The sequence below is a fragment of the Netta rufina genome (assembly GCF_964035555.1).
Source record: "Netta rufina genome assembly, chromosome: 2".
Lineage (NCBI taxonomy): Eukaryota > Metazoa > Chordata > Aves > Anseriformes > Anatidae > Netta > Netta rufina.
In genome coordinates, this window is record NC_140124.1 from 150,499,614 (window position 1) to 150,515,907 (window position 16,294).

The 16,294-nt window shown below is 37.1% G+C and overlaps 1 protein-coding gene across 3 annotated transcripts in view; it reads left to right on the plus strand.

Moving 5' to 3' along the window:
- Positions 1-16,294, plus strand: part of EFR3A (EFR3 homolog A) — an 82,950-nt gene that overhangs the window by 38,728 nt on the left and 27,928 nt on the right. For 2 of the 3 annotated variants that reach the window (XM_084282245.1, XM_084282246.1), the window contains 5 exons: positions 1,125-1,274; positions 7,972-8,109; positions 13,210-13,288; positions 14,208-14,343; positions 15,974-16,138. In XM_084282245.1, coding sequence (XP_084138371.1) covers positions 1,125-1,274; positions 7,972-8,109; positions 13,210-13,288; positions 14,208-14,343; positions 15,974-16,138 — 668 coding nt within the window. The remainder of the gene's footprint in view (positions 1-1,124; positions 1,275-7,971; positions 8,110-13,209; positions 13,289-14,207; positions 14,344-15,973; positions 16,139-16,294) is intronic. The other variant, XM_084282247.1, reaches the window with a different exon arrangement.

Below are 16,294 nucleotides of genomic sequence, written 5' to 3' on the forward strand. Positions count from 1 at the left end.
TGATGGAATTTTGGAAGCTCTCTGTCTTAAATGTCAATCTTAGACTCTTAATATTGGAAACTTAATATTGAATACTGCACTATATTTGTACTGTAGGAAGAGCAAGTACTTTTCTAGTTGTTTCTGTATCCCCCTCCTTTCCTGATTTATATGTAAACCTATTAAAATTGTACTGAAAGGTCTAGAAGGTCTAGATTCCTGATATTGGATCCTATTTGAATACACCTGAATTTTTACAAATATGGATGAAAAAGAGAGGGATACAGTTTCAAGTATTTCTACATTTATAAAAGTCAGCTCTGAAGGTCATCTACTAAATGTTGCAATGTAGTGAGTTTGACTGAACAAAGGCGAATGATGTGTTGTCCATAGTGAAATTAAGATTTCCTTTTTGAGGGATTTATTTTCATAAAAATAATTTCAAATTTTAGCAAAGCTTTGCTGTGCTTATTTCACTTGATGTCTGTATCATCCTTTCGTCTACTTGTTTTTAGGAAGTAAAATTCTATTCCTAGCCTTTATAATAATGCCTAATGACTATTATCACTTCAGAAAACACTGTTTTACCATGCATTTCATTGTACACATTCTCCTTTTTGTTCAATGGAGTAATGAAAATAGCTAATAGCTAGACTAAGTCTTAGAAGTTGCATTAAATTTTCTTTTGTTGTTGATCAGTCTCTGTTAATTTAGTTCAAACAGTTTTAGAATAAAAGTAATAGTTCCTTTGGTGTGTCAGGCTTAAGCTGACAGAATTATCTTTTGTATGTTTTCCTGTTGTTTATTTATGACTGTTCATCTTCCACAAATATTTAAAGATCTGTGACTAATCCACAGTCTTAACTTCACTTAACTTTAAGGACTTGATCACATGATTGTGGTACCTCTTGCATCAACTGAGCTGTGCTAATTTCACATTTTTTTCAACACTGGTGTAGGTTGAAATGCAACTGATGGGTAGTAAATTCCATAGAGTTGATGAGTTTTTACCCAGAAATTTCCAAATTATTGCTTTAGAGAACTTAATGGAATTCTACCCTACATAATCGCTAGTGCCTTGCAGCCAGCCATGCTGCAAGGTGATGTCCTTCTCCTATTTCATAACTCCTTTTTTCCTTCCTTAGGATCCGAATTGCTGGAATCAGGGGCATTCAGGGAGTAGTTCGAAAAACAGTTAATGATGAACTTCGAGCAACTATATGGGAACCTCAGCACATGGACAAGATAGTACCATCATTGCTGTTTAACATGCAGAAAATAGAAGATGTTGACAGGTATTTTTATTCATGGTCACTGGTGTGTTTTTTGAGCAACGTTTTAGTTTTTATTTTACTAATCTTTTTTTCTTATTAGAGGAAATCCCTACTGAAGTTTACTAGCCAACGTGTTCTTGAAACTGATAACACAGCTCTGCTTAACAGCTGTTAATGTTTTTTGTCTTAAAGTCTTTTCAACTGTCTGTATTTATAAGTTATATATAGAAGTGTATATATAACTTATTATATAAGTATATATAACTGTATAACTTGTTCTTGCTTCTCTCAGTATAAAACCATACCAGAAATTGTATATCCATGTTCACTTTTTAAGAACTGTAAACTCTGTTTTTGTAATATGATGCGGAGATTAGTAAGCACAAGTTTGTAGGTAACTCAAATCATTTTTTCCAGTTATATTTATTAAAAATTAAGGGTTTAATTCCTGCTGAGTCATCAGTAGCAACTGTCTTTTCTGTCTACAACAGTACTTAAGTTGAAGATTGAAAATTTCTTGATATGTAGGCACATATTTTCTGCTCTCAATAGCTCCTGGGCATATTTACCTGCCAGGTTTGCTTTCAGAAAAGACATCTGTAATAACTGATGCTAAGGATTATGTCAGTTTCCTTACCTTACATGGACAAAAATAAAGCGATGTTTTCTATTGCATTTGTACCTAAACACTATGTAGGTGTAATATATGGTTAATGATAGCACTGGGAATTTTCCACATATCAAAACTAACTTGAGCTGTGCAAAAAAGCTTAAATGTTTGTGTCATGTCCAACCCCCTACCTACTCTAAAACTTGCCAAGTAGGTTCAGCAGACTTCCTATAACAACATGCTTTTCATGCTTTCTTATGACACAGCTTCTGGAATCTGTCAGATTTTTCATTCGGCAGCTTTACTTTTCTTTTATTCCTGTGGCTCTTCTCTGAAGTAAACTTTCAAACTAAATAACTGAAATTGATATTTGTCTGTCTGTGCATTCTGTAGCTATTTACTGCATATAACTTGGGGCCCACAAAGTACATGCATAAATACCACTTCGATTTTACATCTGAAGAGAGATGTGAATAAGAGCCAAAGGTTTCTGAACCCACTCTTTGAACAAGTTTGCCTTTGCTTTCTCTTAGAAAGCTTCTCGATACCCTTTCCTTCATTACCCTGCACAGGGCCTCCAAGCATACTTTATAAACCTTTATGAAGTCAAATTAACTACTGATGGGAAAACTGACTCAAATGGGATTGGGATCAACCACTTACAGCAGATGAGTTTATATCTACTGCAGAACTCATTTTTGTCATTTGTTGAGCAATGCAGTGGTGGTGGTAGAAAAACAAATCTGTTAAAAAGCAACTGTTAAGTAAGTATCTGAACTGGCTTCTCAAAACTTTTCCTGTAATGCACATTCAACAGAAGAAAAGGCTAATGGTTTTCCAAGTGGCAAGTAGGGGCCTCATATAATGCACATATGACAGAAAAGCTGAAAACAATATTTATAAATTGTTGACCTGCTGGCCTTGAATGATGTTAGAGAATTTCTCATTTTGTTTTATGTGACTTCATATTTGTGGAGCACAAACAGAGGCATCTTGAAGAGTAGGAGTAAGAAGCATATTGTTCTAGCAGATGGAATCGAAGCATTATGTGAGAGAGCAGAAATTCTAGAAAATACCCCCTACTGAAGTCCATAGAAAATAACCATTTTTGGTTAAAGCTGAAGCACACACATTCAAACTTTACGTTAAATATCAGTGTAATTGTTACTTGTGGAACCTTCAGAGCTTAACTTAATATTCTGAGAATGTGTCAGATGAGACGCTTTTTTAGTTGAAGATTGAATATTTAAACACCATTTTTAAATTAAAGACAGTTGTATTTGTGGTTTATGTGTCTGCATGTCTGAATGCATATTCTAGTGAGGTGACTGTCAGACAAATTTGCTTTTGTAACATATTCTAAAAATCAGACTGCTTTTTTTCTTAGTTGCGCTTCACTCCAATCTTGTACTGCAAAAAAAATGTAATGCATACTGCAGTATAAACCTGAAAGACTCTTCTTCCGCTTTACAAGTTTTCTAGAGGATTCAGAACAGTCAATTATGTCCATTTATACACATTTCTAAAGTGTGGAAGGGATGGATGAAATGGAAAATTGAAAGGGTGTTTTCAGTTAGTTTGTAGCATATTCCTCACAATAACTGCAAAGCTAAAAGTGTCAGCCTTATTTAAGGCATAAGGACACTAACACTTGATACAGACTGAAGGGTATATTAAGAAGATTTAAACGTAATGTTCATATAAATTCTGGTTTAGAGGTAGATTAGAGTGTATTTTTTTCTCAGGGTAAGTGAAAAACAACTGTGAATCATAGTTGAACACTTCTGTAGCTATTCTGCTCAAGTTTTCCTTAATGTATCCCATCCTATCTCAGCCTATGCTGGTTTTGTGGTATTAAAGAACTCTCTCAGCTGTGAGCTGTTGAGTTGCTCAGATCCAGTTTTAGTCTGTGCTTAGATGTTTGCTGTAGAAACTTCTATACTCCAAAATGACCCTCCTTCCAGCTCCTTGTTGCCACATTTTCTTAGAGATTACCCGCAAGAAAGTAAGTAGGACAGATGAAGGGAGTAGTCCTTACTCATTTCATGGCAAAACGCACCTCGTGCTTTCTTTATAGAGGAAAAATTGCTTTTAATTGAAAAAAATTAAAGGGTCATTTTATAATCTTTGTCTTTCATTTGTTAATGATGGAATATTCATCAGTGAGAAGTACTGAGAGCTAGCTGCTGTTAAGACTCAAAATGAAAATGTGATCCCTACAATGGAAGATCATTTTGAGCTTCAAATGGTTAGAATGCGCAAATCTGAAGTCTGAGATTTTAGACCAGGAAGGTTGGTTTGCAGTTTTTTCCTCTAACCTATTCTGAGTAAGACTCCAAGCAGTTCTAAGAAGTCCCCTTCTGTGGAATTGCATATACAAACATGCAGAAAATAATTTATTTTTACTGCCTTTTAACTAGAAATCTTCCACATGTTAGCTCTGTGTGTTCTGCAGTTTGCTGTCTTTTTTTTCCCCTCTCTCCTTTTTCATACTGCTGTGTTCTAGGGAATCTGTGTCAAAACAGCAATGAGCATGACAGTTATCCCTGCACTGTCATTTGTATCTCCTCTGCTCTGAGGAGGATGCCCATATGTCTGCACCAGAGTCTAGGCAGTACAGGGGAAAAAAAAAACAGGGAGATTGAGGGGCACGGCAGTTGGATAAAGCTGCCGTTTAAGTGGTGTTCTTGGTGGATTATATCCAGATTTTCATGCCTTTTACAATTCTAATCATTGTGCATTTTTAAAAGTGTTTCTCTTTACTTAACTCACAGGGTGCCTGGGGCTTTTCTTATTATTAAAATCTGAGGAGCTAGCAGTACTATTGTAACTTCTGAGAATCTGACCTTACCGAAGGCAACAGATGTTTTTTTTTTTATACTGCAACTTTTAGATTGCAGTAGTCTTGAAATACTAGGAGATTTTTTCCTTATAGGAGATATTACAGCATACAGATGTTACATGTTAATTTGACTCACAGCATCTCAGTATTTAACTTTTTATAATGTTCTAATGCTGTGGTGATGCCAGAGTGAATATTGCATAAGCTGATGCTTAACGAATGTTTTTCTAAACCTACTTAACGTGCAAGCTTGAGCTGCAGAACTAAATATGTTTATGGCTGTAGCGTACTGATTTCTGCAGTCTTGAAAAAATAATAGTAATAAAAAAAAACATTTCCTAGTGCATAAAAGCATAATTTTAATGTAGGTGAATGAATTCTCACTTAAGTTTCTAGTATGTATTTTGTGGGAAAAACAAAAAACAAACAAAAAAAAACAAAAAAAAAAAACCTTGCGCCCTTGCCAGCTGTAGGTACAGCAGTTCTCAGTAAGTTCTGTTTCACCTTAAGGGGAACCATTTTCTTTCTTCCTATACCTCCTATTTCTGAAATGCTCAATTTAAATGAAACATTGGCAGTAGCTTAATAGTATGATGTGTGAAGCACTTAAGTTCAGAAATATATTTCATTTGCCTTTAAGTTTCTAAAATAACTTAGGTCTCTGTGTGCTGAGGAGGGCACTTGGATAGGCAAAGGAAAAGAAACAATAGCCAAATAATAATAAGCATCATTATAAAGGCTTGTATCAAAAATGAGAAATGTCAGATGGGAAACTTTTCTGGAAAAGCTCCATCATTCACTGCCTATAGTGCAGGTGCTAATTTTACATTTTGCAATGCAAGAACAGGCTGTTACCTTCAAAAGTCAGTTGTAGAATTTGGGCCTTGGCTGGTTTTAGTTTGTCCAAGACACAGCATGGTTACTCCAGCTTTGCTTCTTGTGTCTATATTCTCTAATTCAGTACTCTTACTCTCTTTGTACTGTGTTGATTTTAAATGGTTGACCTAATTCCCAGTCACCAAGAGAAGAGAAATAATTGCAAACGGCAGTGTTTGAACTTCAAGAAAGCTTGGTTATTGGTACTGCCAGTAGTACAAAACATTAAAACGTTGTTTTTTACTGCAGGATTTAAGTTGTAAGTTAAAACTTACATATGAAATCAAGTTGCTATTTGCTGATTTTAATTCTTTCATAATTTAAAAGAATTTCTATTTTGGATTAAGGCATTCATTGGGGGTGTTTCAGTGCCTGAAGAAATAGTAGCTCTGGTAATAATAAATTCTCTTCACATCCATAGCTTTTTCTCTCTCTCCCATCATGTTATCATTTCTTACTGTTCTTTATTATCAGTAAATTTTCTATGAGTGAAATAACTGTGATATTAGCACCTTATAAAGGAAGATCACAATTATTTCAGTCATTTAAAGGACAAATTTCCCTGCAAAACTTAGTGTAGATAACACCCTTCAACCTGTATTTTTCTGATGTAGTGCTTGATGGCCTATTTTTGGCATTGCTGTTATTTATTTTCTGACTGAAAAAGTCAGTTGCTATATTTTTTTTTACAATAATCCAGTAAGGGACGGGAGAATTCTCCTTCAGCAAGTTATAAACACATAATGGAGAAATTAACATCGGTATCTTTATCTTAATATTTCCAAATATAGAAACGTCTATGTTACTGGTAACACTCTATGTGATAAACATAATCTGCGTGATAAACATAGTCCAGTTGCCCAAAAGTATCATAAAGGTCAAGATTCAACTTGATAAAGCATTATGTTTAAATAAGGTGAAACATTAGAGCTTTGTGTACTGATGCAGACTCTAAGAAATAGATCCTCTGCTTGCTTTTGAGTCCTTGTGGCTAAAGGCCAGACTCCTACTCAGCTGCTCTTTCCCTCCTCAAAAGGACAGGGAGAGAGTAGGATGGAGAAGCCTTGGATTCGAGATAAACACAAGCGGGTAACTTAATTTACCGGTTACCATTATGGGCAAAACAGACTTGGTTTGGGGAAAAGTAATTTAATTTATTGCCAATTAAAGTAGATTTGGCAAGTGAGGGACAAAACAAAAATAATAAAAAATAAATAATAATTTATAAAGAACTTCTTGTTCACCGTCACTCCTGCACCCTCTACCCCAGCTGGCACAGAACGCGACTGTGCTCAGCTCCCCCCTAGCCCCTCTTGGCCACCCTTCCTCCTCACCCATGGCCCTGCTCCAGCGGGGGCCCTGCCCCAGGCTGCAGCCCTTCAGGAACACCCTGCTCCCGCGGGGGCTCCCTAGGGCCGCAGCTCCCTCAGGAAATGTCCCCCTGCTGCGGCGTGGGCCCTCCCTGGGCTGCAGGGTGGAGATCTGCTCCATGGGGGGCTCTGCAGGGCTGCCGGGGAATCCCTGCTGCCTGTGGGCCTGGAGCCCCTCCTGCCCTCCTCCTCCTGGGGCCTGGGCCCTCTGCTGCTTCTCCCTCGCCCTGGGCCTCCTCCTCAGCCTGTGCCCGCTCTGCCCTTTTGGAAATCTGTTTTCCCCAAGGCGTCGCCAGCTTGGTGCTGGTCTCAGCTGGGTCCTGCCATGGGGCTGTTGGAGCCACCACAGAGGCCCTGGAGGCCCTGCAGCTGCAAGCCAGCACCTGGGCATGGGCACCCAGCACAGTCCTCTCCATGGTAATGTTAGTCACCTTCTAATTGATTGTCCCCTAATTTCTACATTATCTAGTTAGAGGTAACTGTGTGGGTGACAGTGCTCTAATTAGTTTGATCAGCTTTTTTTTTTTTTTTAAACTTGCAAGCCATCTGTTTCTGCAGAAATATTAAGAGTTTTATTTAACACCCACCCACACAGTATGGATTCAGTAGTGGGCAGGTGAATGAGATCATTAGTCTGAACAAAATAAAATTCTGCACATCTCTTGTCATGGTCTTCGTTTCTCACTTATAATGGACAGTATTTAGTCAAAATACAATGAGTAACTAGTCACATCAGTATTATTAGCCATTGTTTTTGCCACTTACATATTTACTAATATAGTCCACAGTACTGGGTAAACATGAAGATCCATATGGTCCTAGTGTTAAATAACAATATTTTAATCAGAGTTCTGTTTTTTAATGCATATTTGTTACATATGTATGTTGATTCTAGCCTGGATCAACAGTTTGACAGCGGACAACAGTGTTGCAGTGAATGTTGTAGAACCAAGACAACGTATGTTAAGGAAGATGAATATTAATCAGCAGTAACTTGAATGTTATTTTGTCGTATTTCAGCAGAACTGGCCTTCCATCCTCTCCTACAGGAGGAGAGAAAGAGGAAAATCCTGCTCTGCTGGCTGAAAACTGTTTCAGAGAACTGTTGGGAAGAGCCACCTATGGAATTATGAACAATGCTGTCAGACCAGTTTTTGCGTAAGTTGGAAATTCATGGAAGATCTTAAGAGACTTTCAGATTTCATCCTCTAATTATGTTACATTAGTTCCTTCCTTCTTTTCAACCTTTAGGATTCTGCTAAGTTTTTCATATTTCTTCAAAACTTTACCCCTTTTTTAAACTCATCACTTGTTGACTCTCTGTTAACTTGAAGATAGTTAGGGAGAAACGTGAGTCCCATTCTGCTGATTTCAGAAGTGTAGTATAATGATTGGGATGGGTTGTTGCCACAGCTAACATTTCTTTATAGTGGGAAACTGTTCCTAAGTATTGATGACTGTTGCAGTCAGTAAGAGAGAAACCAGGTTGCACAAAGGAGTATTGTGCTCAGATTAATAAAGTTAAGATTTCTACTTTCTTGCATTTTTTTCCAAGACCCGTTTTGATATTCTGTGGAGTATGTTTTTAACATCTTAGTTACCAGAGAATGGCAGATGTGTACACAGTATGCACATTATACACAAATGCACCTACAAATTTTTGCTGGTATGTCAAGTCCAGCATCTTTCTGTTTTTGTTTTTGTTTTTTTTTTTTCTGCCTGGTCCTTCTTGTAGATCTTCAAAATACTCATTTGTTATGGGAATACCTGCTTTTAGATGGTGTAGTTCTTGCTACAGACTCTAAGGATGTGATTCATACACTGTAAGACTTTCAAGCTATTGAAAGCTATTTTCAAGTTACTACTATTAAGCCCAAACAGGAATGCAAACTGAATGTAGGGAAGCTCATTTACTAAATCATGGCAGAAACCTTTTGTAACTACTTGTTATTCTCCCAGAAGTATTGAATGTGAAGAACCATGCTATTATCCTACTTCCATGTGCATCCATTATACCAGTCCAATAAGAGTTTAACTATTGCAAAGATGAGTATTATAAAGTTTCTGTGCTTTCTTGCACTTCAAAATTCACTGCACCTCCAGAATACCAGCCCAACAAAATGAACTAAGGTACTAAGGTACTAAGCAGCCCGAATGAACTATTTGGAACTATATTGCAGCTGTTTTCTTACTGCTTATACGTTCTTCTTAGGGATATATTCCATGACTTTATCAGGACATGCTGTCTTGGAAAGTCTTTGTCCTTTTTGGTCGCTATTTTTCTGGTCAATTTCAGGAAGAATAACCAAATAAGTAACTGCCGTAAAGTTTTAGTGTTTGTGAAGAACAAAAGATGTGAAAAATGAAGTTTCCAAGCTCTGCTTTTCCTGAACAAAAACCTAGTGCTCTATCTAATCAGCTTCACTTTGTGAATGAGCAGAACTGTTAAAAAAGAAAATTCGATAGTCAGGCCATTGCACTTTTATCTGATTTGAAAGAAATGGATTTAAATATATTTATATGTGATTAGAAAACAATTTCCTTTAGCAGTTTTCAACAATTGAAAAACTTCTTAAAAAGCGCTGGGAATAAAGATAAGGCCACTTATTATGTTGATAGCAATGAAGATGCAGGTTCAATTCCTCACCTGAAGGCTTGCTTCATGTGGCACTGGAATATTAGACACGTGTTTCTTCCATCATGAGGCTGAATACATTCCAAGATTGAAGGATTATAATGAATAGAGTTGAAATCTGAAGTCTCGTGGGTTTAGAATGACCTTTGTTCTCCTTGCCTTTGGCAGAAAATCTCTATGGTTATAAGTTTCTCTATGTTTATTATCTAGAAAATTTCAAAATCTATTTTTTTAATGAAATCTGAGAGGCCTATCTGGTAAACTGCTTCAAAACATTTGAAAGTTTTCTATTAATAAGATACGAAAAAATGTATTTTATGTCTACAGTCACGAGTTACAAGAAATTTAGCATGAATTTGCAGTGGTGAATAGATGAGGCAGGTCCAGAGGGATACAGAAATCTACTAAGACAAACATCTTCCCAAGTATAACAAGTTACACCCTGCTCATTTCACTGTATTTCCATTCTTGTGCCAAATCATCTGTGCAAGGGTTTTGAATGTTATCAAAAGGCTGCTCTTTCATGCTTGTTCAGCAGACATGATGTATGACATTTAGTTACATATTCCTATACAAGCTTCAGTTCTGCTTTCTAATCAGCAGTATTGATTTATCATTTTTTTAGTGTAAGGATTGCTTTCATTGGTGACTGTTAATGTGAGTGAATTCAGGATCTGTTAGTGGTTCTCACTTCATTATTAGTTATTTGCACCAGTGGTTCTGCTGTTGCTTTTCATTTGGGAAATCTAATAGTGCACATTTGCTAGGTACATGAATCAGGTCTTAATGGAAGGCAGGTTTTGACATTTGTTAACCCACCATTAAAATGTTTTTCAATTTTACTCAGATGATCTTTATTGAAAGAACTAAGATTGGGGGAAAAAATAGGCAAGATGCGACTTGATTTTAACTAAACTAAACGTGTCATGCTGCAAATGTCATCTGTGGTCTTTTTCAAAACCATAAAACTACATTAAATGCACTGCCTGCATTATGACAAATAAAACGTATCACCTACATGAATCTAATAATCCTTTTCTTTGAAGGAAAATTCCAGTACAAAAAGTATGTTGTCCATTCAGCTATTACATAAAACATTATCTCAGGCTGTCTTCTTCCCCCTGCTGTCTTCCCATCGGTTCAGCTACCTGAAGCTAATGTTTTGCCTTTCTGGAAGAAGAGAACTGTATGTCTTGTTTTGAGAGGGAAGTTGTTTTTAAATAAACAAAACCAACCTTGATTTAAGATGTAGTTGACCATAATCTGTTTGAATTGACCTTTGGGACAGATAAAGATGTGCTGCCAGGTGTAACAGAGAACACATACGAACCTAAAAGATCAAAGGATCAGTTCCAGTCAGATAAAGATAGTGGGGAATATGATGTTGTATTTGATAAGACAACAAGAAAATAGGTGAGCTAAAATATGCTGTCATGTACAAGTAATGATGGACCCTACTTGAATGGTATTAGGGAGAAAAAAGACATGAATAAACACTGATCTGCAAAACCTTGAAGGTTAAAAAAAGGTAATTTTGTTTGTTTTTCTGATGCCAAGGTAGGATTAAATACACTTGTGTGTTTGGAATGTACACAGAAAAGGTAGCCATCCCCAACGGGTAGTCCAATTTAATAGTAATGCAAATATGCTATTACCTTGTAAGGCCAGCTTGAAAACTACACCTTTAAAATTCTTGAAAATCTTACAGATAGGGATTTGTATTAGTGCTATGTAATATGTCAAAAAGACAGTACGTTTTCTTAGCTCTACAATGGACTGACAGATAATCTAGGACATGAGAGGGTGATTCTGCTGCTGCCGGTTTAATCAACCTTGAAGGAGACCTGAGTAGGCTGCTGGGTCACTAGGCTGGCAGCAGCTGGCCACTGAGTTAATTGAGACCTCCAGATTCTAAGTAGAGTAAATTAAAGCATCCTGTCAATCCCTCTGTGTTCAGAGTGCTTACTTCTTTCACCTGTATGCTTTCAATTTTGTTATTCTGAAGCATCATTAGATACTTATTATGGGCTTTGGGAAAGGTCAAACCAAAAGTGATTCAGTAGCTGAGATACCTATTTAGAAACATTGCCTAAATTCAGTTTCTGTAAGAAAGTTTCTGTTGATGTTGTTTAACCTAAATCATCCTGATGAAAAAGTATCCCTAATTGCTTTTTCCAAATTTCTTTTTTTTTTTTTTTTTTTTTTCAAATTTAAGTTCTTCAAATTTCATATTTAAATTGTTCCAAATTTAAAAAATGCACTTGTTTTTGTCATGCTTTTCCGTATCTCCTTTTTGGAAAAGCTGACATGTGCCCTACTCATACCTTACAGCACAATGCTTAAGCTGTATTTCCTGTCCTTGCTTGTAACTCTGACAAAGTTTTTAGTCAGTGTTTGCTTTCACATTTAAGGAAAAGAAGGAACATTTATTGTTCTGATTTTGTTTTGGCATTTCTTGAAGGTAATGTTGTGACTGAAATGATTTGGAATTATATGGAAATACACAGATAATAATTCTTTTAATTTTTGGTTTCCAAATATATTATTCATGAAACCTCTTTGAAAATGAGAATAGCTCTTAGGGTCTTTTCTGGATGTAACATTCATCTTTTTGTGACTCCTGATTGAAAAGAAATTCTTTATCTTACTTGAACTATAAATTTGTCAAGGTACAAACCACCTCTTAACCATCTTCTTCAATCTTTTCATATAAATGTGCATGTAATACCATGTCCATTTTTATGCATGCACTTTGAATGGAAATGGTATATTCTATATAACCTTGGTATGACTAAGATTCCTTACATTTCTGAAAGCAGAAGATCAGATTTGGCTATGGGAGTTTGTGTTACAGCCAAATGTTTTGTTATTAAATATTAAACCTTGAAAACAAATTATTTTCTGAAATCCCAGTTTTCTCACCTAGTTAATAAGTCATTGTTTAGAACCTACATGTAAGGAAATAATCCCTCCGAGGTGAACTTCTAGTAAGCCGTAAGGGAAAACATTTATTATTGTACTGGGCTTATGTGGCAAGGTTTTGCTAGTGTGGGAGCTGAAGGGTGGGTGTAACCTGGAGGAGGCTGCAGCCCATGGAGAGCCCCCGCAGGAGCAGGGGGTCTGGGGGGAGCTGCTGCCTGTGGGAAGCCCATGCAGGATCAGTTTCACAAGAACTGCATCACTGCATCATGTGGGAAGGGCCCCATGCTTGGATTGGAGCGAGGGCAGAAAGTGAGGATGAAGGAGTGGCAGAGTGCTGGGGACTGACCACAATCTGCATTTCCCTGTGCCTTAAGCAGAGGAGGTAGAAAAGGGTGGAATGGGGAGGGTGAAGAGGAGGGAAAGGTGTTTTTAGTTCACTTTTAGTTCTCACTGCTCAAGTCTGTTATCAATAGGCTGTAAATTACACTGGTCTCACTTATGCTGTTCCTCTTTTGCCTGTGAGGATAAGCGATCTCCCTGTCACTATCTCAATTCATAAGCTTCATATTTTCTCCCTCCTGTCCTTTTGAGGAGAGGGAGTGAGAGAGTGGCATGGTGGTGCTTAGCTGCCCATCGGTGTTACACCTCTAGAGCTATGTGTGTAGAATGTTATTATTTCAAATCTTTTTTTTTTCCCATAGGCATTTAGACCATCATAAGCTATGGGATCCCAACGAATTTGCTGTTTCCTGCTTCAAAATCATCATGTATTCTATACAGGTAGGGTTTTTTTGGGGTTTGCTTTCCTCACATACACATTTTGAGTACATGGGTTAAATGCTTACTTCACCACAGTAATGCTAGATAGTAGATTAAGTCAATGAATCCGGAAAATCCTTTTGCTTAATTCCTTAATCTTAAACTTTTCAAATAATAACTTCTGATCGCAAAGCATAACTAATTTATCTGATTTATTTTCAATTAATGTACACTTGCAAAAGAATAAATAAGTTATGGAATGCTTAGTTGATGTTATTGTGGAGGTCCCTCAGCAAGCTCCTGAAGAAGGAGCAGGATAACCATACTGCTCTGGAATTGTGCTTAGTAAATAAATGTCTTAAGTTGGCTGTGTCTCCATGCCAATACAGCTGTACTGTTCTTACAACCCAAGAAACAAACTTCATATAGAGCTGCGCTGCACTAACTGGTATATTTTTATTTTTATTTTTTTTTACCAGTGGACAACTACTGGGTGTCTGTTGCAAAGCAATCAAAGCCTGACTCTTGGACTGTGTAAAGCACAGACACCCAAAAGATAAAGTCATGAAATTACAGCTTTGTAAAAGAAAGACAAGTTTATTCAGTGTTTGTATCAACAATGCATTTCTGTAAGATAGCTAAGTCCTTGAACTGCATTTAGTTGAATTAAATAGTATGTCATACATCCCCTGTTCTTGCAGACACTTCTAGGTACCTGAATACCGTAAGCATTTATGTGTTGGGCTACATGGATCTGCGTGGCATCATGTGTTATGGTAGTTTTGTTAGTCCTTATTTAATCTTGAATTGAAATTTAAACAAAGTTGTAAGAATGTTGTAGAATAGGAACATGGTGGTGACTGTAGCTGAATAGTGTATGAGTTTATTCTTTAATAAAGTCACAGATAAAGCTTTTTTCTCATTTTCTCTTCTTTAATAGGCACAGTATTCCCATCATGTAATACAAGAAATTCTCAGACACCTTGATGTTTGCAAAAGGGATTCACCACGAGTTCGTGCTGGCATTATTCAGGTTCTTTTGGAAGCAGTTGCAATAGCAGCTAAAGGATCAATAGGTAAGTCTTACTAAAATAATGTCATCAGCCAGAGGATAGATTTGAGGGATGGTGTTTGTTTCTGCTTTGTTTTCAGACTAATAAAAAGATGCATTTTGGAGAAGGCTTTTTGTATGTTAGTTTTTTCCTCTGTGTGCTGATAAAACGTGCTTGAAATCTTACTCCATTTATAATTAATTAAATGTTCTTAGTCGTTTGACTGCTAATGGATGTATAATCCTTTGCATAAAAAAAAAAAAAAGTAGATTTATTTTTACAGCCTTGAGAAAGACAGGAATTTCTTCTTGATAAGAAGTCGCAAAGTCTTGAGGGAACTGTGTGTGTCTACAAGAAGTCAAGACAACTGCTGCTTTACGATACAGCTGATATAAGAGGACCAGTAACAAAGGAATTGAGAGCAGAATGATCTTGCAGAATTTTACCTTAGTAAATATGAAGCAGCTAAAATAAGGTGAATTACATAATTTAAGGTAGTATAGTTCCACAAAATTAGAGTATTTTTTCAGATCTGTACACACGTGTACTTCTCTACTGTTGCTTTTCTCCAGTCTTGAGCTGAAACATTATTGCTTTAGTTCATTAACTTGTGTCTGACGTAGACTCACAAGTACAAGACCCACTTAAACACAGAAGTGAAACTTGTGAAGGCTTTTATCATATTATGAGAAGAGCTCGTTATTTGATCCAATAAATGGAACTGGAGTTTAATAACTGAAATTCAGGGGCAAGCTCATACAGTTTAACCCATTCAGCAGCCACATACTATTTCTATGTAGAATTTCTGGTGATTTGATTCCAACCAATAGTGAAACACCCACACAGCCACTTGCTCACATCCCTCTTCCCCAGGACAGGGAGGAAATAGCAGGAAGGTGAGAAGTCTCATAGATCAAGATAGCAACAGTTTATAAGTGAAGCAAAAACTGAATGCAAAGGCAAAGCAAAGGAATTTATTCATTATTTCCCATCTGCGGGCAGATGTTTAGCAAGTCTCTGGAAGCAGGGCCTCAGCATGCATAACATAAGTTATGTGGGAAGACAGCTAGCATACCAGCAAATGTCACTCCCATTCCTTCTTCTCTCCTTGAGATTTTCTGGCTGAGCTCGAGATTGTATGGTGTGGAATACCCATACCAAAGGGGTAATTTTGGTCAGTTTGTGTTAGCTGTCTGGGTTGTATCTCCTCTCAGTTTTTTTTTGCATGCCCACAGCCTGCTCACTGTTGAGACAGAGTGGGAAAAAGAAAAAGCTTTGGTGCTGTGGAAGCACCATTGACCAGTAGCCAAAAACACTGATGTGCTATCAACACTGTTTGAGTCAGAAATCCAACGCATGGCACCACATGAGCTGCTATGAAGAAAACTAACTCCATCCCAGCCAGACCCCATACAACTTGATAGTAATGGGTTGTGCACATACACGTGATCGCGTTTCCTGATTCTGAAGTAACTTCTAAAATACCAGGATGTAGGCACACAAGCTTATCTCTAGGCTGTATCCTTCAAACAGTGAATTTCGCTTGTTCTCTGGTTAATCTTATTTCTCCTGAAAAAAGACAAACTCAAAAAGCTAGTTTTCATTTTCTTAAGGCATCTTTCCCTTGATGAGTGCAATCATGTGTTGTTTCCAGGTCCAGCAGTTCTGGAGGTTTTTAATACCTTACTGAAGCACTTGCGCATCAGTGTTGACTTTGAGTTGGGTGATAGGCGCAGTTCATCAGGAAGTGCCACTTTCAGCACAGCTTCCAAGGAGAGTGATGAGAGGATTGTCCAGAATGCTATTATTCAAACAATTGGTGAGTAATGAGGGTATCACAGGCTCACTTTTTAAGTTCTTCCTCCCACCCTTTTCTCAGCAAGGAGGTACTAAAACAGACCTTGAATTGGAAAGGAATAAAGGTGAGTGGTATCTCTGTATTTGCGTCTAAATCACAGGCTCACTTTACAGAATT